This window comes from Brachycentrus maculatus, unplaced genomic scaffold (assembly GCF_059751285.1).
Source record: "Brachycentrus maculatus isolate JH-2025_06_01 unplaced genomic scaffold, ASM5975128v1 h1tg000148l, whole genome shotgun sequence".
Classification (NCBI taxonomy): Eukaryota; Metazoa; Arthropoda; class Insecta; order Trichoptera; family Brachycentridae; genus Brachycentrus; species Brachycentrus maculatus.
The window spans coordinates 362155-389708 of NW_028280901.1; the positions used below are offsets into that span (position 1 = coordinate 362155).

The 27554-nt window shown below is 30.1% G+C and overlaps 1 protein-coding gene across 1 annotated transcript; it reads left to right on the top strand.

Annotated features, from left to right (window-relative positions):
• Window positions 1–653: 653 nt before the first annotated feature.
• Window positions 654–25744, top strand: RYa-R (RYamide receptor). Its single transcript, XM_088261142.1, has 6 exons — window positions 654–1263; window positions 6987–7185; window positions 12029–12097; window positions 14989–15132; window positions 18229–18325; window positions 25572–25744. Exons 1-6 carry the CDS (start codon window positions 713–715, stop codon window positions 25742–25744), a joined length of 1233 nt encoding a protein of 410 aa, XP_088117268.1. The 5' UTR covers window positions 654–712.
• The last annotated feature ends 1810 nt before the right edge of the window (window positions 25745–27554 follow it).

Here is a 27554-nt window from a genome sequence, read left to right on the forward strand (position 1 = left end):
CACTCAAAATTCTCCATAAAACTACTTTTATAAAAGCATTTATTTTTAATACATATTTCACTTGCAATTTTCCATTTTAAACTAGTGACAATAAAACTAATATTGGGTTCCTTTCAATTCCTCACTTAAAACTAGTTTTTGAAAAATAATGTCAAATCATTTGTCACTCAAATATCCCACGCTTGAAATTTGTTTCAGAAGAACAATTTCGTCAAATATAATTTTAACCTATTTCTAACTGAATTCAAATTTCAAATATGATATTTACTTACACAAAGCTATTTACTTATTTTATATTAATTTTGTTCAATAAATAATAAAATTTCAAATATGATATTTATGTACTTAAACAAAACTATTTACATACTTCATATTAATTTTGTTTATTATTTGTTTCAGATGAAGTCACTCAAGATATAATAATACTAATATATATTCGTGAATAACGTGAAAATGTGAAACTACATATGAAAAATGTAGACCTAAGTGTAAGTGTATTTTTAAAAAAAATTAGATAAATAGAATAGAATGATAAAGTAAAAAAACGTTTTTTTTGTGAAGTAATAAAAATAATCAAAAAGTAACGATGAGTTCTCAAGCTCCGTTTACGACAGATACCACGATCACAACCGAAGGGTTGACGGAAAGTATAGAGGTGTCCGATGATCTGGAATGGTCGAGCTTATGGTCCCATTCCAACGCGGGCACTGATATGGAAAATAACACTTATTACTATAACATTACAAACGGTACACAGGACTGTCAAGCGTTCCAAGAGGGATCGTTTTTAGCCTCAGTGTACTTCCAAGCGACCGTGTCGTTTTTGTACTTTGCAATTTTTTGCGTGGCTCTCGTAGGGAACGGGTTAGTGTGTTTCATAGTTCGTTCGAACGTGCGTATGAGGACGGTTACTAATTACTTCATAGCGAATTTGGCAGTGGGTGATATTCTGATGTCTCTGTTTTGCGTTCCGTTTTCGTTCATGTCCCAGCTGTTGTTATACCACTGGCCGTTCGGTCTCACGCTATGCCGGCTTGTTAACTACTCGCAGGCTGTTTCTGTGCTCGTTAGCGCCTATACGATGGTCGCTCTGGCCGCTGACCGCTGCAGGGCCATCACTAGGCCGCTGAGGCCGCGGCTGTCGAAGCCCGCCGCCCAGGGAGCCATAGTCGCTGTGTGGGCGGGCGCTCTGGCTACGGCGGCGCCTATCCCCATCGTGTCCGCCCTCGTCCGCCCAACACAGTGGCACGAAGCCTGCGAAAGGTAATTTCAACCTTATTTATGTTTATTATTTTTTTTTTTTAATGATTCACTTATATAGTACCACTTTATCAGTTTTATTTTATTACCAACGACTCATTTCGAAAACTAACAGATATTTTCATCAAAAGGTGAAAAATAAAACTCACGATTACATTTTTTTAGGTATACATATACATAAAGAGGTTGTTAAGGTTATAAATAGAGGGGAAGGGGCTGAAGGAACGGGTCTTTTTGTAAAAGGAAACATAGATAATATCTTACGGTGAAGTATTTTGAAACAGCTAATACTCGTAATTAATTAAAGTTTTATCAGAATTTTTTAAGTGTTCATGACTTGACCTTTATTTGTAACTTGTGGAATGAATTATTTGTATTAGAGTCTAATGGGTGGTTAGTTTCTATTATATGATTATTATTATTTATGTTATTTATAATTTCGTAAGCCGGTACACAGACGCCTCTACAACCCTGACCAGCACAGCAGATAGACACGAAACAGTGCAAAAGCATTTGCAGAAAATGCTCAGTCATCGCATTTCCCACTCAACCATTATTCATCGACACTCTATTACGAATCCCTTTTTTTATTTCTAATACTTGAAAGTGGACAGGTCAGGAGTCGGAATAATAGGCGTGTATGTATGAGGAGATGCATTAATGTGAAAGAGGTGAAGATTACTTACAAAGACACATTGATTTGGTATTGTATTCTGTTTGTCTATCCCCATAGGGTAGTGAAATGTCCAATAGTTAATTAGTTATTATGTAAATAACATTTGAGAAAGTAAATAGAAAGGAAATATTCATATATTTTGTATTTTAAAAGCATTATTGACTTCGTTGAATAGTAATATAATATCTCCTTTTCGTTCATCGTTCACTTTGTAATGCCACTTAAAAACACAACCTTCGGCTACCGGTTTCAAAATAACCACTCCATCATCAGCTCTACAGTTGACTTGATGATGTAATGATTATTCCGAAGCCGGTAGTCATGAAGTAGAGTTTTAAAATAGTATTACATTAAATTAACGATGAACGATACGGAGAGTGGTGAAATCAATAAAACTTAAGATCCTGCGAATAAATTAATTTCAAAGAAGTGGATTACATACTGTCAATTAAGCTCGAAGGTAAAGACGAGTTCGTCGAACTTTGTTAATACGTAATTAAGGTGAACAGCGTAGTATAAAGTTTGTTTATCATTAAGGATTGAACATGAATGTACATACCTGCATAATTAACCCTCAAATCCTTACCTGAATACTGGGGTACATAAACGATGATCAATTTTGCCATATCTTGGCAGCATTCGTGGTTGAATTAAGACCTAAAGCCCGATGCTTGCAAAACGCGACCAGCGGTGATGGGTCTGAACTGACCAAGTACAAAAATCGCTATTGAGGCATTTTTTGTCGGGTTTTTATATTTTATACACAAATCAAAAAAGGCTTCATAGCAATATAATAATGTGCCGTAAGTTTTGTATAAGAATTTTCAAGTTTTGATAGTTTTTAAGTAATATTTAGCAGAGACTCTAATTTAGATAGTAATGTAGATAAGTGAAAGGTTATCGACTATTATAGACTCTTATATTAGACTATTATCTCCAACTTTGGCTCTAACGGCTTTTTGAGTTTTCGTGGTATGTTTGGATTGTCCGCTTACTTATTAATACATCCATCTTTGAAGTCGACGTCGAAATATCAGAATTGAACAACTCTGTTTAAAATAATGAAAACAGGATAGGACTGTCTCACGCGATTTCGAAAACGTGTTGACATAACCTGCAAAACGTGCAAATATGATGTGAATGTCAAAATGAGGACTAAGTTGCCAAGAAAATGAAAGAAATTATTTCCAAAGTTGAAAAACGAAAAAAAAATGTTTCTATTAATCTGTTCGATACTGTATGTACATTCATCGACAATCGTCATCCAAATGAGTACACACTAGAAGTATGCAAATAATTAATTAATATACTAACTAATTCTGGAGTTCGTTGAGTTAGATCAAAATAATTTGTTAGCCATGAAACACTAAAATGATTTTTTCCCCTAAATTAAATCGATTTAAAATAAATAACTTCGATTATTCGTTAAATATTATTTTTGAATGAATCACGTAAATTCAGAGAACCACATTAATATTATGTGCAGAAAATATTGTGTGCTAGATGTTTTCAATTGAATCTCATAATTGGTTCATTTTAACTTATAACAATTTTTTTTAAATCAAGGATAATTAATACAAAATCACAAGTAAATACCACTTTTTCATATAATTTATATCATGTAACACACGTATATAAAGTGATCACTCAAACCAGCTTACGATAGATCGTTAGCCGTATAAATAGCCAGACTTCCATATTCTTCTTCATCTGTGTTGAGGTGTCGATATAATATTTATCTGCTTTGTATTTCGTACAGTTAATTTATCTTTCAACTGCATAGAATTAAGGTAAAAGTTTCTCTAATTGGATTTCACAACGATTCGAGACTGCCTGAGCTCAAACAAAGCGCTTTTCAAAGATGCGCAAGACTTATTCCTATCATTAAAATAAATTCTCAGTAATTGAACTATGAGAGCCTTGAGAAAATATAACGCGGCACTTATGTATTAAACGTTGCGTAAAACTTTTTATCTTATATAATTTTAAACATTATTTTGAAATAATGTTTGTACATTTTTAATAACAATTCGTCAGATGTAGACAAGACGACATTATTTCATATATTATTAGATTAAAACCAATATTTTTAGCTTTTCCACTTTACTTTTTATATTTATATTTACATCTATTTGTTTTAAATTAAGTGGAAAAGCTAAAAATATTGGTTTTTATCTAATAATATATTAAAATGCAATTCCACTACGAAGTGTCAGTGGATAATATACGAGTAAAAGACATTATTTCAGTTGATAATGGCACCCTATTATAATATTGCCCATAACGATATACTCATGCAACTTTTCATCCTTAAAATATTTTTTTTTCACATGGATGATCAAAATAAGTATTTATTTAGTTATCCGAGAAAAACGACATTATATAAAGGAAACAAATAATCGTTTTATAATATATTGAGAACTTTGTATGAAAAATACTTTTGTCGGTGGGTTTTGTTATGAGATTTTTTATCGTTCATTCAACAAGAAGGCATTACGTACAAGATAAGACAAAATGTATAACATATTAAATTAAAATTTTACTTGGTAAAAACTACTGTTTCTAAAATTGTATCGTGAGACGTGTTTCGCTGCATTCGGTATCGTTTTCAAACACTAATACGTAATACAATGTTAAATGTTTAATGCGTTGAAAAATGTATCACCACAGATTTTAAAAAGAAATGGTACTTACAGAAAAATTTGATAGACGTTACCAAAATGTGAGAAATCAATTAATGAGAAATAAATAAAAAATAGGGGAAACTGGATTATTCATCCTGCGAATAATATATCATTATTAATGTGTCTCAACTTGAAATGAAACATCCGTTTTATGTATTTGAATAAAAATAGAAATCTAACCATCTCAACCATCTCAAGAATTAAAACCAAGTCAGTGAAATGCCAGGTCCGAAGCCTTAGAGTGCTCAAAATTCCAATTCTATTCACAAAAAAGTGTTGAAATTATTATCTTACTTAAATTATCAGAAATAAAGAAAAAAAGTATTGAAGTTTTACTTGAACTTGATAGAAAACTGTTTTTGATATATTTGCTTGCAAAAGAAATTCTCAAAGAAAGATTGGTTACTAATTTACAGCTTGCAGAATCTGACTCTTACCGTTTTTATGGGAAATAAAAGACACTACGGATACATTATAGGGTGAAAGGGGGAGTGGACATCGAAGGGTTGAAGACTTTTGAGTACATACTTTGAGGGTCTTAAGTAACACTCATTCGAACAGCAATATATTGCATCATAAATTATGCAATATTTTGTATTTTACGGGAATATTCTCTATTGGAATATACCCGAAAACCCTCATCATGAGTCATTTCAATGATGCCACATTATTTGTCTGTATTTGTTAACTTTTAAATTTCGTTTCATACCAATGTACCACCAATACATTTAATTGTCCAAAAAATTAAAGAAAAGTTTAAGAAATTAAAAAGTTTTATGTCGGGTTGTAGTTACGTGGTTAGTGTCGTGGACTTCACGGAGTTTTTCGGTTCGAACTCAATTTACCACAATTCGCTACATATTTCTAATAATGAGCCGCCTAGGATCACAGAAATAGTATAAATTTGAAGTATTTTTGTAAATAATAAAAACAGATGTATAACTCTTAAAAAAACATTTTAATGAATGAAAACTGCAGATCTTTAAGAAAAATCAGTTACAAAAGTCTGAATTCGTTCAATTTTCTTGAAAAATGATGTAAATCTTTATTTAAAAACGTACGTATTTAATAAAATCACGTTCTCATTGTTTGAGTCTTAAAACTTTTGTCTTTCGCAAGGCCGAAAGCTTTGTATCGTAATTTGTTTTGGCATTAACGCTAACTTTTTTAGAATATAGTATAGCTTAACTTTTTTAACTGCTAATGGATTTCTCCACAAAATGCTACTTTCACACATTTTTTGCGTTCTAAAAAGATTTCATATATATCGGCATATTTTTATTTTCAATCGATCGGAGATTCTGTAAATACGAGAATATTGAAATAAATATTAAATAAGTTTGGTAACGGTTAGTTTAAATATGGTTAGATTAGTTTAATCACTGTTTTGTAAAAAATGGGTGTATGATATTAAAACCGTCATTTATTTATATCTGCTCATATTTGTTGACATAAAATTTTGGTAAATGCGATGGCATTGTGACGTCAATGAGGTTACAATAATTAAAGAAAATACTTTGTTTTTTACCACTTGAGTTTTATTATAGACTACATGTTTCAGAAGTTAAACTTCCATCATTCAGACATTATACAGACCTATATATATTTCAGTTACTATACAGACCTGAATGATGGAAGTTTAACTTCTGAAACATGTAGTCTATAATAAAACTCAAGTGGTAAAAAACAAAGTGTTTTCTTTAATTATTGTAACATGTCTTACCACAAAGTTAATGCCGAAACAATAAATAAAATGTCAATGAGGTTGTTCTCAGACACTCCCCTTTGTATGGTCAATCGATTTTTAAATACAAATTGAATATTTTTTGCTTTAAACGTTGGTTAATTGAAATGCGCTTGATTTTTTTCTTAAAATTAAAAATATTACTTCAAAAATTCATAAGAACCTCTCAAACAATAGTTTGAACGGGGATCTCAATGTTTTTAAATCAGGAGATATTTTTAACATGATTTTTTACATCTTAATATAAATGAAGAAGAGTATGGAAGTCTGGGCATTTACATGGCTTAAGACCGTCATAGGCTGGTTTAAGTGATCACTTTACACACGTGTAACATTCACCAATTCTACCCATTATTGACAACCACACTACTGAAATTCTTGGAAGTTCTATATACAGTATATGAACCAATTTAAAAACATTGTTCTTGAATCACTAGAACTTTACTACATAGAGACATCTATTGGTGAGATGAAAAGAAGTTTTTTTTTTTACTGAGTAGAAACTCTTACATTAGTATGTGAGATCCGAATCCTGGATTATAATCACTTTGTATATTTCAATACTATTTTTTTATTATATATTTCTATTTAATTCAAGATATGTTAATTTTCCTCCCCGCAGGAGCATCTGTCGCGAGGAATGGCCTCTTCCGGAGCAGTCCTACTACTACTCCATGGCGCTCATGGCGCTCCAGTTCATGGTGCCTCTGGCCGTGTTGGTGTTCACGTACGCGCGCATCGCCATTGCCGTATGGGGAAAGAGGCCGCCGGGAGAAGCGGAGAACTTGAGAGACATGCGTATGGCGCAGTCAAAGAGAAAAGTATGTACCAAAAAATACAGCTTTGTTTGATATTGAGAATTGATAATTATGGTGAAATACGCAATTTAGAAGAATCAACCATTTCTGAATATAAAACACGGTAGTGTATAAAAAAAATATTTGTATGTATTTTTTTTTATAGATGCATACATTTAAATTTTTTAAATAAATGTATTATGGCTCTTCAGGCATGGCCTGTATTGAGCCGAAACACTTATACGTTAATCTTACAAACTGTCGAAATACTTACATTATACTGATTATTTTACGCTTATATTTTGTTTAATATATTATGTTATAATAATCGGTCTCCTAGATTGTTTAAAAACTACAAATCATATCAAAGACTACGTATTTTAAAAGTCTCACAAAGTATTACTAGAGGCTACGTATTTTAAAAACCTCACAAAATATCACTAAAAACAAATTATTGTAAAAGAATCACAAGAGTTTACGTATTTTTGAAACCCCACAAGTATCATAAAAGGTTACGTATTTAAAAGCCTCACAATCTTAGAGCAGATATCGTATTGTAAAATCTTCTCAAATACTACAATAGTTTACGTATCATTTAAGTCTCCCAAGTTTCAGAACAGGTTACGTATTGTAAAAGCTTTTCAAGTATCACAATAGGTTACGTATTACGAAAACCTTATTAGTATCATAAGAGTTTGGGTATTGTAAAAGCCTTACAAGTATCACAAGAGGTAACGTATTGTAAAAGCCTCAGAAGTATAATCCATTTATTTATTTATTTATTGGAAAACCAAAAGAATATTGACAAATGATAACAAAATATTAAAAAAAAAACAAAATTACAATTACAGGTTTTCACTAAAAAGTAATCAAAAAATAAAAATAAACTGTCATGTAGATAAGTATAACTATATAAAATTATAACTTACGCTTCTCTATCAAATAATTAAAAAGTCGAACAGACATCAACAATATTTTTCTAAAACGTTTTAAAAGGAACATTATTGATGTCTATTTCATTAAGCATTACATTGTACATATCGCTCACTCCTTTCAAGAACGTCATAAATCCAAAATCGTCAATTTTCAGTTAAGCATGTTTTCGGAATGCCAAGAAAATGTTCTATTGTATATCGCAGCAAAAGAGCCATATTTTTAAATTAATATTTACCCGCTACAGGGCAAAAAGTGTTGTTTTTGCATTTTTAAGAAAAGATATTGTTTAATTATTTTTTTAAATATACAAAATTTTATCAAATGGAGAAAAATCCTTCAGGTTTTACTTAAAAAGATCTGTTGCACAGTAAAATGTTTAATGAGTGTATTGATATTCATTTTCAAAACATTGTATTATATTTTTAAACTTTAAAAACGTTCTCCTGAAAAATCATTTTTTTTGATTTATGACGTTCTTGAAAGGAGTGAACGATATCGCAGGCTCGATTCAAAAATGAAAATAAAATTATAAGAGGAATAAAATTATAAAATCATTATAAAACAGACTAGAATATATTTGACCAATTAATTAGACCAAGTCTTTTTAGTACCAACATGACATGAGTTATGGTAACAATTTGATAAATTATTACGAATTATTTTTTTCGTTTTGTTAGAGAAATATATTTTTAGACGCAACAACCTCAAAGTAAAACCAATTTCTTTACGATGAAACCACAACTACGAAAAATCTTTTTGTCAACTTAAAATGATGGGTAGAAACATGAAATATTTTTATTTTGTATGAAGTAAGTCTAGAAAATAAAATAAAAATTATGGCTTTGTAATATTTCTGCGGGATTTATTTTTGATTCGTTTTGTGGTTGTTCATGTATTCAATGAATAATTTATTTAATTTTTTCTATGATAAAAATATTAAATTCGTTTGTTTCACTGTTAAATTTCTGAGGAAAAAAGGAAATTTATTCCATCAAAATCTTCGTAACTAAATTGACTGAGAGATCAACGTCAAAAATTCAACTTAAAATTTTATTTAGTTTTTATAAAACAAAATATAAAGTAAAAGTTTTCCAAACCATTCTAGTGCAAATATGTGAGAAGTATGTATTTTTACGTACCTATCCGTCTCTAAAATGTAGTGGTTAACACGTTCGGCTGATTTTGATGAGATCCTGGAATCGATTCCTGGGAAATAATAATAAGGAAGTGATATTTTCACTATCATATTGATTTATTCTTCTTGGGCTTGTACCTGGATTACAGAGCTGACCTTCTTGGCGTTATGTCATAATTTTTGACCATGTTCATACATCAAAGATTTGATGCGAGGATGGTTGCTACCTTGAGGGGTAGTGAAGAAAAAATAATGAATATATTTACTTATATTTTCAATTTCTTAATAAGATATTAATTTCTCAATTAATAATAACAAATAAGAAATATTAATTAGTAAAAATTTTCCTGAAATTCACAAATTGCTTTGATGTTTTGAAGCAATATTACAATTTAAATACATGCATGGTTTTATCCATCAACTGTATTTGAATAAAAATGTTGATTTTGCTGAAAACCTCGAGTTTTTCACTGATTTCTTAAAAAAAATCACAATATTGCATTTAAATAAGCGGGTGATTTTTCGACACATTTGACAAAAAAGGCTGTTTTACCGTAATGAAAGCGCTTTCTGTCGAGTGTAGCAGCAAACTACCCAAAAATAAACATTTATCATGGAAGACTGCCTGTGTCTTGACAAATGCTTTCATATGGCATATTTTCTTTAATCATTGTAGCATATTTAATGTTTTTATTTGCATTGCATAAATATTTCATATTTTTATTGCCTCACAAGCATTACAAAATACTTATTGAAAGTGTATCCTTTCTATTTTTTTTTAAATAGACTGAGTCCAAGACAATTTGTTCTACTCAAAAACATCATAGAAAAGCACGATATTGTACTAGGTAGTGATTTTGTAGAGTAAAAAAATACAAATTCAGTCAAAAAATTTATGAACTTTATAAAATGAAACAACTCTTTTTTAACCACTTTTTCATTTGTACACTTTATCCAACCGATTTCGACAAAAACCTTGTCATCATCAGGGTTTATGTACTAAATTTTAAAACATTGAAATACTCATAATTAATTACCATTCCCTTACCAAAAACTTCCACGCACTCCACACATGCACTTCCATTTACAGTTTTTGGTAACGGAAGGGTAATTAATTAAAATAATAAAAAATAATAAAACCCTTATCCGCACCCCAATGGTGCATAGGGCACTGCTTCAAATAAACGCAGTGTTATCTTGATCGTTTACACATGAAGGAAAGGTGATTAGCCCTCCGCTTCAGGTACCAGTCCAGGGTAATATTGAATAAATATTACAGTGAAAAAATCACATATTTATTTGACCCCCCCCCCCCCCGGGAATTGAACTCGGGACCTTCAGAACGGTAGCCGAGCGTGCTGACCATTACACCACGGAGGCGGACAAAAATTAATTATGAGTATTTTTAGGTTTTAGAATTTAGTACATAAACCCTGATGATGACAAGATTCATGTCGAAACCTGTTGTATAAAGTGCACCAATAAAAAGTGGTTAAAACAATGTTGTTTAATTTTATAAAGTTTATAAAATGTGCCACAAAGTATCTGCGAAAAACATTCAAGAAAATTTTTTATGATCAAACGAAATATTAATTCAGTCAAAATCTTCATTTTCAAAAGAAAATTTATCACTTATACATAAATAATATTTATGTTTTACATTTATGTCCAAGTTGAAAAACCATTTACGCAATTCAATTTTCAGAAACGAAATTATGCAAATTTTTACCGTTTTTCCTATAATCTCCCTTACATGAAGGCTTTTTTAAAGAAAAAATAAAAAATATACCCTGTTTCCCAAAATATTTTATAAAATAAAAACTCACCAAGGCCAAAGTCAGAAACTTCTTTGCTGATTTCATCACTTAAATATTTTGTGGAATAAATTATTGAAATTTCGTGTCAAATTTCTTGTCTCGAGGATTAGTTAAGAGTTTTCACGGAGAGTAAAAAAACGTTAATGTAATTTATTTTTGATGTGCTTTTTCAGAGGTTATTTGAATACCCTTAAAATGAAGTGAAAAGTATTATTTACGCTTTAAAAAAAGGTACATGCAAAAGAACTTAGTCAAAAGAAAATAAATACAATGTATTGTATAGCTATACAAAATTTTAAAGATAATAAACTCTAAAATATGGATTGTATTTATACATTCATATAAAAGAAACTTATTTACTTTACTATCACATAGAGGTCCCACGATTCTTCTAACCTTTATCCGCACCCGATGGTGTATAGGGCACTGCATCTATTGACGCAGTGTTATCTTGATTGTGATAAAGGCAAGGTGATCACTCCTTTGGTTCAGGGACCGGTCTAGGGTAATATTAAATAAATATTAGTGTATAATGACGTATATTATTTTTACCTCACACGTAAAATTACAAGTATGCATCCCTTTTAATTTTTATTTATGAACGAATTATCAAATTTATGCAGCAAAAGCCTTAGTTCCATTTCAAAGTTGTTTTAAATTTGGATCTAACAAAAATGAATGAGAAAATAGTTGATTTTGTTAAAATTAAATTTAAAAAATTAAAATAAAAACGATAGCAAAAATTATAAATATTCCCGTATAACCCATTAACACGCTTTAGTGAAAGTAAAAATGTAAAATTAATTTTTTTAAATATATATTCGATGACTCATTTATATTTTTCGACATGGATAGAAACAGAGTCACGAAAAAAAAATTTTTCAACTGACCCCTACATTTCAAAAATCAATATTGCTTTATATATTTTTTATTGTTGTTCTAAACAAAGTAAACACTCTTTCAACATTGTTTTTCACAGATGGTGAAGATGATGGTAGTCGTTGTGGTGGTCTTCACTATGTGTTGGCTACCTCTCAACACCTTAGTGGTGAGTATAACCTTCATGTTTATATCAATCAACCTCTTGCTTTTGAACTTTACATTTGAAGTACCTATTCAGAGTCTTTGTTAAATGTTGACCTAAATAATTAACGAAACACTTGTTTTTATACCACTTGAGTTTATTTATTTATGACAACTAGTTTCTGAGTAGTTGTTATTCAGACCTGAAGATGGAAGCTTAGCTTCCAAAACTAGTAGTCATAAATAAATAAACTTAAGTGGTATAAAAACAAGTGTTTCCTTAATCATTTTAACATGTCTTACCACAAAGTAAATGCCGAAACAATAGATAAAATAAATGTTGACTTAGTAACAAAATTGCATTAAAAAAACAGATTTACCTGTGTTTTTTTTATTTATAAAAAAGGAATAACCCGCAAAGTGTGTATTTTAAATGCTTGTCTGCAGCTAGGATAGTAAGAATAGGGAAGGTAAATGTGAAAAACCCATCACATTGTTTCATTCCCTAAACGCCTAATTTTTTCCTTAAAAAATACAATTATTTTGTATCCATGTAATTAAATTGTTATAAATTATATTGTTTAAATATGTAATTAATATAGTTATAAATCGACTCGCTGTGATTTTTAAATATCTAAAAGCAACAAGTAAAAATTTAAAAAAACCTTCAAAATTTCTCAATTTATTTTTTTCTTGAATAATGGTTTAACCATTTTTAAATTTATTATTACAAATACGACTTGTTTGAGTATCCAATCATCTCTATATAAGCATGTTCATATTTATATATTTAAATGTTGTCTTTAAGGACTATCTTATTTTAAAATTTAAAGGATGTGAATTTACCTGTGATTATATTTCAAAATTTAAATGTAAATTTATTAGGCATGTTTTTGTTCATCTTATATTCATCGTTTTCTAAGAAAATATGTCAGTGCATGTATAAATTAGTCTAGACCTAATACCAAATAAATAATTCGTTTACATTAAATACTCATTTAAATTTCATGGGAATCTAGTAATTAAAGATAAATCACAAGAAACTTGAGGATCAATAGTAAAAGTTTTGGAAATCTCTTTCCAACTTATATAATGGAATACAAAATATTCAGAATAATATATCAACTAGAACTTTAAAACTTATTTAATCTGTTGACAAGTTTATTTATCAATACACAAACACTTAAAAATTGACGCTGTCACAAGAATGTTTTTCGTCGTAAAAAAACAATTTTTAATTGGAAGTTTTTTCGAAATGAAGACAGATTAATAAATAAAAGTAATGTTAATGAACACTCATAAAAAATATGCTTCACAATTAATATCTTGGCTTGAGTGTCAATTTTATTTTATTTTTATCGTAAAATCAGTTTTACTGAAATCATTCTTCATCAAACTATATTGCATTTAATGACGATTTATTACTCTGTTATTAGATTCATTGGTCAAGTTATGTTAATATCATTTGATAATGTATTAAATTATTGTAATTAATTACACACTCTAATGAATGGAAACCAAGCAAAGAGTGGACAAAAGAAGGAAGAGGGGAGATTGCATTTTGACTGAATGCAGTCAAAATGCAATCTCTCAGATGAATTTGCGACAAAATGATGAATGATGGAAGTTCAAATAGTGAAATAAGAAAAGAAAACAAGAAAATTAGTTTACAACATTTTGAGTGTGTCCAAATACTTGTTCACAAAATCTGGATTATCTCCAATTACAGGAGTTATTTTCATATTATTTTTGACATCTCATCAAAGATGAAGAAGAATATGGAAGTCTGGGCATTTACGGGGCTGACGACCGTCATAGGCTAGTTTAAGTGATCACTTTACACACGTGTAACATTCACCAATTCTACCCATTATTTACAACCACACTACTCAAATTCTTGGAAGTTCTGTATTTATGAACCAATTTACAAAACTTGTTCTTGAATCTCACATACTAATATAAGAGTTTCTGCTTAGTAAAAAGCTTCTTTACATCTCACCAATAGATGTCTCTAGTGAAGTTCTAGTGATTCAAGAACATGGTTTCTAAATTGGTTCATATATACAGAACTTCCAAGAATTTGAGTAGTGTGGTTGTCAATAATGGGTAGAATTGGTGAATGTTACCCGTGTGTAAAGTGATCACTTAAACCAGCCTATGACGGTCGTCAGCCCCGTAAATGCCCAGACTTCCATATTCTTCTTCATCTTTGATGAGATGTCAAAAATAATAAAAAAAATAGTAATGAAAAAAAGGCTCGTTGAGATGGTTGGGCATTTGAAACGAATGAATGAGGAAATAAATACAAAACAAATTTATAAGGCGAATTTAATTGTAAAAAGGGACAAAGTAAGACCTTGGCATGATCAAATATTTCAAATACCTGATTAAAGAAATCAGGTCAGTTGTCGGAATAATCTGCGGGCACGTATAAGGGGATGCAAAATATGGAAGAAACGAATATTGTTTTGCGAAGGCAGAGTGGTGTAGGATTCTATTGTGTTCTCTATGCCCACTCTTACGTGAATCGGCATAGTGGTTGTTAGTTAGTTATTTAGTTGAACTTATTACTCAGTTTTCAAAAAATAAAACAATTTTGTTTCACCACTCTTTATTGGTACACTTTTTTTTCCAACCGGTTTGAACAATAACCTTACTAATTCTAAAACATTGAAATAGTCATAGTAAGGTTATGGATAATTACCCTTCCCTTACGATACCAAAAACTTCCACGCACTCCGTACACCATATGAAAATGTTATTTAAAAAACCGGTTGGAAAAAAAGTGTTCCTATAAAAAGTGGTTGAAACAAAGTTGTTTTATTTTTAAAAGTTCATAAAATGTGCCACAAAGTATCTGCAAAAAACATTCCAGAAATATTACTTACTTATTTAGACAAAACATCTTTTTTGTAGCTTCTCAATGATGAATCCTGGGAACGCTGGACGCCACTCCCATACGTCTGGTTTGCCTCACACTGGCTGGCAATGTCTCATTCCTGTTACAACCCCATCATCTACTGCTATATGAACGCAAGGTTCAGGGCTGGCTTTATGCAGGTAACCTTTCTTTAAATTACTTAAATCATAGATCTCTTTGCTCATTCCAACTAACCCTCACACTGAATACTCGTCGATTTGTGAAGAGAAAAAATCTTATACATGGTCTGGTTTTATCATTTAATGTCGCTTTAGAACAAGATCATGCGTTATGCTCTAGCGAGTTAAAAAAAAAACAGAAAAGGACCGAACGCCAATATTGTTACAAACCGTTATTTATTTAAAATTTTGATAAGGTGCTATAAACAAGTATATTAACTATTATATACACGTACATTCTACGTTTTTAGTAGATGTTTTCATTTTACCATACGAATGAAAAAATACGTCTCAATAATAGGAAAAATATACCATATTTTTTGCTAAATAATAGCTGAAGAAGAATACAGAAGTCTGGTTAATTACATGGCTAACGTCCTGTCATAGGCTCGTTTTAGTGATAACTTTATACGAGTGCAACATTTACCTCTTTACCCGAGATTGACAACCACAATACTCATTTTTGGAACCTGTATATAAATTGTATATTTATCATGTTATTCTAACGTCGCTTATTAGTATTAGTGTATTAGTGGTTTATTTGAGAAAGCTTTTATTTATATGAATGTATGTAATATTCTTTCTTGAATTACGTTACATACGATAAAAAAAACACTCAATGATAAGTAAAAAACTAAATCATTAAATTTTATTTGTATCCAAAATGATCCTTGAACCGTAATGACCTCAAATAATAGAAATAAATGAGCAAATAAACGAAAAATATAAATACACGAAAAATGTATTTAAATGTTTATAAACAAATTTAAATAAAGCTTTTTGATTGGAACGTATATAAGTACTTAACAATCGTTTCATAATTTTCAAAATCTTTACAATATCAAGAAGGAACCAATAAAATAAATCATTTGCATAATCAAAGAAAAAATCCCTTTCCTCTGAAATGGAACCCAAAAAATAACTTTCACTTTCATCTTCACGATACCAGTAATACAATTTATGAAATAATGAACATTGGTTGAGTACTTCGTTTGATGTTTTAGAGGTGAAAAAAAAAGGATCTGTGAACCCTTATCAGAAAAATTGTGCTGTTTTTTCGGTTTTCATTTGTTAACAAGCTAGAAAATATACGGCATCCGTTAAAAAAACTTTATAAAACTTTAAAAGCAATAAAAATAGCTTAAATTTTGCAACGAAAGAGATTAAATGAAATATGAGTGAATTACGTTTGTGAAGCAAAAGCTAAAGTTATGCTTTTCACAGATAAAATAATATAATGTGCTTGTAAGTCTGTAGGGGTAAGTAAACGCAGTACAAAACAGTGTATTACATAGCTGTACTGAGCGTTTCCGTTAATAAAAATGATTTACGGTTTTACATTTATACACGCTTCCGATACTGCCGTCAATTGTGAAAGTGTGACACAAACAAAAATCAACGCGTTTAATTGTGATAAAGTTTTTCTCATATTCAATATAGGTTTTTAACAATTTAAATATTTATAATTTATATTTGAAGCACTAACTAAGTGATTAACCATTTTATAATTAAAATGTAATTTTGTTTTTAAAATCACCATAAATGTTTTGTTATAACTTAATAATAATGTCTTACGGTCTTTTTTATCAGCTTCTAATCAGTCTTGATAAAGAAGCGGTTAGTTTTGAAACCGGCAGATTATAATTTAGTTATAATAAAATAATTTAAGTGATTTTAAAAACAAAGTTACATTTGAATTATTTTTATATTTATTCCATACAATAAACGAAAGATTTTTTCATTTATCTTTGATGGTTCATAATATGTAAAATATCACCGAATATTTTTTTAAACTTGCGTTATTCAAAAGAGTACTTCCAGGCTGACTTAAAAAGCGTTTTTTCTCATAAAAAATGAAACAGCTCTCAGATTTTTATTTATTTATTTAAATACCAACAAGGTACCGTTAGAAATATTAAAAAGACCAGCTAATGAGCTAAAACTACGTTTGGTATCCAATACACATATTGAACATAATATTTATACTTGTATCTGCTATAATTTATTGGGTAAACCAATATTTATCTTATCTTCAAACCGTACAATTTTCGAATATCAATTGCTAGCGAACAAAATTTATTTGACGAAGAAAACTGTATCATTATTATGACTCGGAAAATATTATTGAATCAATTATTTAATAATAACGTTATATTAGTTTACTCAATTTGTACAGTCTGTAGAAACAATGTTGCCAGTTTCAAAACCAAAGTCAACATCAACAGTCAATTCGACAGTTGACAATTGATTTGTAGTCAGTACGTTTTGCCATTTCACTATGAATAGACTGAACGACTATTATGCACGTCGTAGGTTCGGTGAATGAGCCCGAAAACAATATTCAGCTTGATCGTATTTTTCAACGCAATTTTTTGTTCAACGATGAGGCACATTTATACAATTCATTAATACAATTCATCAGAATATTTTTGTCAATTTGTTTATTTTTTACGTATTTTCCTTAAATAAAAATGTTGAATTTTTCATTAAATTAGATTTTTTCGTAAAAAACAATTGTTATTTTATAATATTCATAAATGTAATTATACAAATCCATTACGAGGAAAACTTAAGCGGCTTGTGTTTAGAAATATCCAATTAGTGGTTAAACCAATCCAAACTACAATGAACTTTTCAAACAGAAAATATTGATTCCGTGATACTAATATTTACAAAATAAAACAACTATGTTTTAACCACTTTTTAAAACATAGTTTAACAAATTTGTTCTAAAAAATGGTTAACACAAAGTTGTTTTATTTTATAAAGTTTATAATATGTGCCACAAAGTATCTGCGAAAAACATTCAAGAAACAACTAATGTTTATTCATGAATTGTAATACATATAAATTGTTTCGTTAAAAAAGGTTTAATGTTCCTAGATACTACATAAATGAATAATAAATCAAAGACGCTGCAAAGAACTGTTCAAGAAATAAAACCCGCTAAATCATTTTAAATTTCTAATATTTATAAAATTTTTGACTAACGTAAACGTAATGAGTGCTGTTGATATTTTTTTGTGGAAATTTGTGAAAAGTCAGTTTTTTTTTCAGGTTCTTGCGAAATTCCCTTGCTGTACTCGTTATGTGAAAGCTCGCCTTTCCTACGGAGAGGCGAACCGCTCGAGTGGTGGGAACATTCCAATGACGGGTGAGCTTTTAAACAATATTTTTGGACCCAGTAAAAAATATCTCAGTTTTATTATTACTATTTGAAAATTCTCCAAAACTGCTATTTACTGATAATAAATACAAATGTATCAATGTATTACAGTATTAGCAAATTAGATCAAAAACATATTTCATTGTTAAATTTCTTTTAAAGTTACATTAAAAAAGTAAAGAAAAAAACATATAAAATATACAAATAATAAAAATATTTACATTCTACTACTTTTTTATTATTTTGTTTTGTTTTTGTTAGACATCTTAAAATTAATTTAATTGGGCTTTGAGAAATTAGCTATGTTTAGCTCCAAAATGCTGTTGATGATGAGAGATCCATTTATATAACATTTGAATATATTTGATGAATATCAGAATACGTAAATATTATTTATCTTTAAGGTTAATTACGAAGTATCATATTCCTTTGTTTATCCGTACCAACTATCATATTTGCCATTATCTTCACGAGAGTCTAAGGATAAATTGATTTTATAGATAATTGGTTAAGTTAGGTTGGATAATTGTTGAAATTTGATCTTATCCAACGCGCCAAGTCATGAGAGTCGTGTAAATAAATGTTTATTTCATATTATTTTTTGAATTCTCATCAAAGATGAAGCAGAATATGGAAGTCTGGGCATTTACGGGGCTGACGACCGTCATAGGCTGGTTTAATGGATCACTTTACACACGTGTAGCATTCACCAATTCTACCTATTATTGACAACCACACTACTCAAATTCTTGGAAGCTCTATATATATGAACCAATTTAGAAACCTTGTTCTTGAATCACTAGAACTTCACTAGAGACATCTATTGGTGAGATGCGAAGAAGCTTTTTACTAAGCAGAAACTCTTATATTAGTATGTGAGGTCCGAATCCTTGATTACAATCACACACATGAGAAACGCCAGATTTTGGAGATAATCCAGATTTTGTGAACAAGTATTTGGACACACTCAAAATGTTGTTTTTTTTATTCTTTATTTTGCCTACTAATCTCATATTATTCAAAAATATTGCAAATCCATCTTGAAATACAAAAAAACAAATTTTAAATTTCAAGTACCGAAAACGTATATGAAATGGGTTTGATTTTTCCCTCGAGAGAAATTTACACGATCCCACAATTTGTCATCACGTCGAACGATATTTTCTCGGGGATTCGTGATCGAAATATAGAATAATCTTTTTTAATACCTAAAATCTATCATTTTAACTTAAAAAATATGAATAATCTTTTATATGTCACTGAAAGGGATTTTGCCGCACAAAGCTCACATCACAGTAAGAATGTAATAGATGTTTGAGAAATGAACGCGCAGAGGTCTACGAATAAGTATTGAGCTTTAATAATTCAATAGATTCAAGTATTTTTACATATAAATACATACAAATTGCAAACTGTTGTATGTAAGTGAAGCGAAACGTGTACTATAGAGCAAGCATAACGGAGGCGGCTGGAGGTGTTTGAGATGTGGTGCTACAGGCGCATGTTGGGGGTGATGATTTATCGCTCAAATCATATAGGGAACAACGAGATGTTGAACAGAGCTTTGAAGTCTAGATGCTTACTAAGTAAAGTAACACTACAGCGAACCCAAAAGATAGGCATTAATATAAGATTTAACTTCTTATTGTGGAAGGCATGTGCAAAGACACAAACTACAAAGACCGCTTAACCTACATGGGCCGAATTATCTCCGACATGTGTTGTAGCGGATACGCCAAATTGAAGAGACGAGCGGAGGGTAGAGATAGGTGTAAATTGACCATGAAAGAAGCAAACCAATCACCACACAAATTGCAACCCACGAACAATAATTAATTACCCATATTACCCATAGTAGAATGCAAAACGAGCAAAAATCCATGGACAAGTACTTTTGACTATAAGTAAGTACCTTAAGGCCCAGAACTCAAGCGTTCAAATCAGAATACGCAGCGCCGCGCTCAGGGCGCGACGTGTCCTTACGCTCCATTTTTTTAATCTTGGATACCTTTTTGTTTTTTTTTGGAAAAAATATTTTTATTTTTTTATTTTTATTTTTTTAAAAACTCTTCTTTTTAAAATCATATTATTATTTCAAAGAAAAACTTATTTTTCCAATGCAAAAACTATGTTAAAAGAAGAAAAATCATTTACGTAAAATGTTACCTGGATTTAGAGAAAATAAATTGCGATTAAACAAATACTTGGCATTAATAAATATATCCACTTAATAACCTTAATTTGTTCAACAAAATAACGTATTTTTTATATGATTCTAAGACAACCAACGGTGTATACAAATTCCAACATTCAGGGCGAGCTTTGGCTATACTGCTTCTTACGCAGTTCATCTCCACGTCTCTACTTGATTATCTATCCGGCTTTTTCTCATTTAAGCTAAGAAAATTCAATAACAAATTACGCAGATTCATTGAACAAACCGCGTAATTCCTTCAACGATCAATAAAGTGGAATAAAGAGGTCAGTGGAAGTAAGCGAAAACAATTTTAGAGCTAAATCTTTTTACAATACTTTAAACCCACCCATCGTTCAAAAATACAAAGTTTTACAATAATTTACCAGTTGAAAATTAAATTGTTCAAAGCATATTGTGATATTTTTAGCGTGTTCAATTTTTTATTCACAAATACTGGATTTTCTTATCTGTGAAGTTATTTATATCAATCATTTATTGATAAAGGAAATCATATTTTCAGGCATCTCCTAGTATGTTGAATAATTCGGGAAAGAATCTTACGTACAAAATGAAAGTGATCTTTTCCGATGAAGCATATGAATAACCATTTTTAAATTTAAGTAATGTCAATATATTCATATTACGTATTTTTGACATCTCATCAAAGACGATGAAGAATACGGAAGTCTGGGTATTAAACGGGGCTGACGATGAAATGATCTTTGATGAGATGTCAAATAATATGAAAAATAACTCCTATAATTGGACATAATCCAGATTTGTGTACAAGTATTTGGACACACTCAAAATGTTGTAAATGTCAATAAGTAGTAATTAAAGGAAGAATGGTTAATTTTACAAACAGTATAAAGTGACTACTGAAACCTGCCATTGACATGTCGTTAGCCACGTAAATACCCAGATATTCATATATTCATCTATTTATTTGGATGCTAATTGCATCTTGGTGCTAGTAACTTACTTTGAAATTTAATGAACAGAAATTAAATTTTTTGTTTATTATTTATAATTCAAATAAATAAAAAGATACCAAGTTAAGTAATGTTGACATCAAATAACGACAAAAAAATGCGCGGTATAAATCTGTGAAGAAACAGTCGAAAACGCGCTTTCCCTTAAGGAATAAATAATGAAAAATGACCAACGTCATAATTTGTCTTCCTACAGCCTTTTTAAAAAAAAAACACAGAATTATAAAAGAGACCAATAAAAATAAACGAAAATATGGATACTTAAAAATATTTATCGAAATAAGCTTTAATTACTAAATAAATAGCATCATACCCGGTCATTGAAAATACAATTTGTTGTGTAGGTTTGAAACAATTATAATTAATATTCGATTCAACAAATTTATTAGACAAATGTAGTCGGAAAGAAGCAGAGAAAGAGAAAAACTTGGCACAATTAGGTATGTCAATACTTGAAAGCGGCCGGGTCAGGAGACGAGATCATCAGCGAGTATGTATGAGGAGATGTATGAATGTGGAAGGGGCGAATAATGTTTGCAAATACAGGGTGGTATGGCGTTCTATTCTCTCTGCCGATGGTTAGTTAATTAGTTAATATTTGGTTCATTTACATTATGCCTCGTGGTTTAACATAATATTACCATGACTTGAATACATTTACTCGTATAATTTATGTATTAATTTTTAAATCAAACACAGATTTTTTGAGTCTTCTAAGTTGTATTTTATTTACAAAAACACATAAAAATTAATATTGTGGCAGTTGTTTCGCATAGTTACGGCATTTTCAAAAATGTATGTTTTATGTGTTTTTTGTTAGTAAAATACAATTTAGTATACTCAAAAAATCTGTGTTTAATTTAAAAATTAATACACGAATTAAAATGGAGTTCTACAAATTAAACGCCCAATCAAAAAATAAACTTGTATACCAACACCATAAAAACGAAACAGCTAGATGAACTGAATTATTAAAAATCAGTAATTTGTGGAATTTAAATTTATGTCTCTAAATACTACATAGGTAATTTAAGATGATAACCTCAATATACTTGTACTTAAGAAAAATTATGGAGTTAATCCAACATATAACGTAATGTATAATCATCTCGTCTCGAAGATTTATACGGAAATACTTGGTGAGAGAACGTATCAAAGTTTATTCCCTGAAAATACATTTTGAAATATTCTCGAACAGCATACCACGAATAGCTTATCGAAGAAACCTAACATATTACACGCAACCTTTCCTCCTGACAGCAGTTACGTATAAAGGATACGCGAAATCTCGATTTTTTTCATCATACGGTTTCAGATAAAATTCATCATACGTACATCACGTTATTTTTCTTCGGAAAGCGTGTGGTAAACTCTAAAAATGACGTTTTTAGGCAAACATTCGATTCGAGGGAGTGGCGCGTACGTCTAAAAATTAAATTGTCATAATTAGAACGAGTTCACTAAAAGAAACATATTACACTTTTCTTTTCTTAAGTTTGCTTAACTGATAATTTTGGTATAAAAATTAGGAGTATTTTATAAAATTATTTCAACCAGGAATATTATTTACATTAAAAATTAAGTAAATTATAAGTTTAATAAAATTTTAACAAAAATCATCTTTTAAAGCATCGTCTGATTAGGAAAATAATTCGGAAAGAATGTTACATAAATTTCATGATGGTCTCTAATAATTAAAAACTTATTAGACTTACCATAGATGGTATCAATAAATTGGATTTTAAAGAAAGTTTCAATTGAAGGATAAATATAACATCCGAAATTAGAGCAGTGTGGATATCAACCATGTGTAGAAAGTGAATATTCTTCTTCATCTTCTTCAAACCCTTATCCGCACTCCAAATAGTGTATAGAGCACTGCATCATATAAACGCAGTGTTATCTTGATCGTTAACACATGAAGGAAAGGTGATCAGCCCTTCGCTTCAGGTACCAGTCTAGGATAATATTGAGTTTTTATTATAGTGTAAAAATCATTTTAAATATTTATTTGATCCTCCCGTTGGAATCAAACCCAGGACTATCAGAACGATAGCTGAGCGTGCAGACAATTACACTACGGAGGCGGACATTAATCAAAGTGAATATTGCACGTGTAAAAAGTTATAAATAAAATCAGTCTACGATAGGCCTTGTGATTACACAGACTTCCGTATATTTGTTCATCTTTGTTATGACATCAATAAAAAAACATTTTAAAAAGTAAGCAGTGCCTGGAATCAATGTATAATCTGAGGGGGTCTAGCTTCGTGAAATATCTATCGATTTTATCCTTTCCGATCAAATTAGTTCTCCACATAAATACATATTTTATATACATAGAGATAGGAACAACTGACAGGTGTCGATGATTGATGATCCTGATAAACTTATTAGTCTATTGCCCCCTTAATTGGAATTTCGCCGGATACGCTGGATCATTTTGGCAATTTTCTATGTCTATCAGAGATTTCAGTAGTCCTTGGTAACACTTTCACCCAAATACGGCGTGTATAATGATGGGCTGGGAAGATACTTTCCCAACTATCTTCAAACCCATTCGGGGATCCAAAATAAATGATCTGGAACGATACTTTATGCAAAGATATACGTATAGTGTTTAGTCATATTTTCTTATTTTGTTTAAACTTTACCTTATGTTTTTTATACTTTCTCATTTTTTCATATTTTCTCATTTGTTTCTTTTAAATATGCTTCTTACCTTATGTTTTTCTCATTATTTCTTGTAAATATGCTTCTTATGCCTATTTATTACGCCTGTTTACTGTTTTATATTTTGCCATGTATTAGTTTTGGTTATTTTTTAAAACCTTTTTGTAACTTTATTATTTGGGTTCCAGTCTTGTTAACCTTAATCCTTTGTACCAAAATGAGGAATGAAAATTACTCATCGGGAATATTATATATATGACTTATGTATGTTATTTGTTTTGAAAAAATAAAAATAAAAAGTGAACGATATTTATTTATTTTTTCAAAACCTTAATAAAATATATAAACGTCAAAAGGTCTTTGGCTTCAAACAGTAGAGTTCTTCTTATTTGCTCAATTATTCTTATCCAATGGTGCATAGGGCACTGGACTGTATCGATCCACTGTTAATTGAACGATATTTACATAGAGACAAAGTAATTTATTTTTCACTTAAGGTAGGAGTCCTGATTGAAATTAAGGATTAAAAAAAAATTCAGACGAAGATTTTCAACAAATTTCTCTAATATCCTGTGATTAAGAGGCAAACTTGATTAAAATTCTTGAGAGGCATGCGTAGTACATAGCCTACACAACTAAATCATTATTTCATGACAACACTGTGACCGTAGTTTGTTGCTTCTTACGTCGTATTTTCTCGTTCCTCACGAAGTCAAACCACCGCATACCTCAAATTCTTCCCAAGCGTCTATTCTCAAAGTTGAGTATACGGCTGCTCTAGGCCCTTGTAAGGTTTCATGTCTCTCGGCCGCATAAGAAAATGGGAGCGATGCAGACATTTAGACATCATTTGGTTTTTACCTTCTCAGTTCCTTTTGAAGACTGCCATTTCCGGTTATGTACACTCCCAAGTATTTTAAACTCTCGACCCCTTCGATGAGCTGGTTACTCAACGTCAAGGGTTGTTGGGCATCTAGGCACGAGCTGTTGCACAACACATGGGTTTTTGCAACATTGAAAGGATCAAATCCATAATATTTGCCACATTCTGCAACAGCGCCAGGAATTCAATAGTTCTCTGGCGATGTGTTTTGTAGACTATGAGAAGGTGTTTGATAGTCCGCACTGGTATATACTCTGGAAAGTACTAGAAACTTATGGAAATATTACTTATGGAAGCTTTCCTAGTTTTGTGAGCTTATACCCACGAAACTAGTGAAACTTTTAAAGTCCTTTCACTTTAATAGAGAAAGCCGTATGAGAGAATGTGATGCCCGCAAGCTTTTAACTGGAAACTAAAAATATAGTTCACATCTTGAGGGGCAAGTCAATTTTGTTTTGAATGAACTGATCAAGTTATGCTTTTTTTCAGGTGTGGAGACAACTGATCAACTTTTATTCAGGATGAACACTGGATCTACATATGTTAGCGTACGCAGGAACACCGCCCAGTTCGGCTCCAGGACACCCCTAACGCCCGTGGGATTCTCCGCCCCTCAACGTACGCGAGCCTCATGCGGCAATGGGCAACAAAATAGAGTATGATTTTACGACATCAAGGCGGATTCTTCTCGCCTTGATGATAACCACGTGACTATAAACGAGAATGACCATTGTTCTACTGATATATTTTAATTTTATTAATTGATTCGGCAATCACTTCGTGGTTAAATCTATTAATTTTTTATTTAAAATTTTACTTAGTAAATACCACTATTTCTTAACATCTATTGTGAAACGTGTTTTGACGCATACCGCATCATTTCGATGCATTTATACTTAGTACATACCACCATTTCTTTAAATCACGTGTTTCGATGCATCACTTCGGTACATTCAATACATCGTATGGTGTGTAAAAATTATGCGAAATGCATTAAAATACGTACCACAGTAGATTTTAAGAAAAAGTGGTATTTGCTAAGTAAAACTTAAATTAAAAATGGATTTATTTTAACTCTGATTAGTATTGATATTTTAACGCTATTGGAAACAAACAAGGTTGAATACTTCATGCTTTTGAACCTACGAGTAGTAATATGTGATTCCATTATTTGTTATATATTAAACGAGTATATTCTCACATAAAAGTATGAAAGAAACTGCTACCCTTAAAACAATTACATAAACGTTTTCATCTCCCACACAAATGTGAGGCAAAACGATGTATGATGGATGTTCAAATGGTGATATGAGGAATACATGCAAGGCTGAGATAAGATTTGTCGATAAAATTAAAAAAGATGTGATGAGATAGATTGAGTATATGGGACGAATGACTGAATAAAAAACAGTTAAACATATTTATGAGGCAAATATTGTATAAAAACCGTGGAAAACAAAAGAGTTTTTCCAAAACAAATTTTGAATGATTCCGTTATAAATATTCCATCAAAACTGTTTGGAATAAAAGCTCAGTATAACTGTAAGTCGATGAGTCGGTATTGTATTATATTGTCTGTAAGATATAAGTAAAGTTAAGATTAAGTATGATTAAGTTGCATGCACATTAACTTTTAAAAGTTATTATTGTGATATGTCATCAGAATTTACTAGTTCTAACTTTTGTAGAAGTAATAAAAAATTGTGTATTTCTTAAGATTTATAATATCACATACTCATTAACACAGAATGATAAAACATAACGATTCATAATGGATAGTTGTATTTATGTACATATTGAAGTACTAATACTTTATTAAAATCTTAAGCTAGATTCTTAAAAATATGTTGAAGACATTATGTAAGTTATATTAATCGCAACATTGTATAATTTTTTCCTGTAAGATAATTTTTATTATTATTATATAATACTTTCTGCATTCTTTAATTAAGTTTTAATTATTTGTAGAAATATTTCTTAACTTCAAAATGCTTATGTTAAAAATCAGTTTAAATCTAAGGAAGATCTTAATTTCATTTTTTTTTTAAATAAGCGAAGAATAGAATGTAAGAAAAAGTTTTTTTTTCAAATTAATATTTTTAATTTATTGACATTTTTTTTTAATCCTATTATTTTAAACATGATTGTTAAGGGTTTCAGAATTTATAAAAAATGGTTGACATGTTAAATACTTCATAAAATGACTTCAAATAGTATTGTTATAAAATCGATGTAAAAAACATGTACATATGTTATATAATATTTTGAGATATAAAATAGTGATAAAAAATTAGCAAAATGATCAAATCGTGGAATACTTTTATGGCGTTTTCATGTGGAATTTCCGTATTTTATTATTAAATTCATTAATTGTGGACGACAGTCAATGTTTTTTTTATAGATATGCTAAAAATGAAGAATAAATATGTAAAAAAATATGAACAATTACAAAATTTTATATTCAAATTGAGA

Excerpts from the sequence above, each read along its gene's own strand:
- RYa-R (XM_088261142.1), top strand. The coding sequence starts at position 713 with ATGGAAAATAACACTTATTACTATAACATTACAAACGGTACACAGGAC. Across the intron at positions 1,264-6,986 it reads TGGCACGAAGCCTGCGAAAG|GAGCATCTGTCGCGAGGAAT; the intron begins GTAATTTCAACC and ends TCCTCCCCGCAG. Across the intron at positions 12,098-14,988 it reads TACCTCTCAACACCTTAGTG|CTTCTCAATGATGAATCCTG; the intron begins GTGAGTATAACC and ends TCTTTTTTGTAG.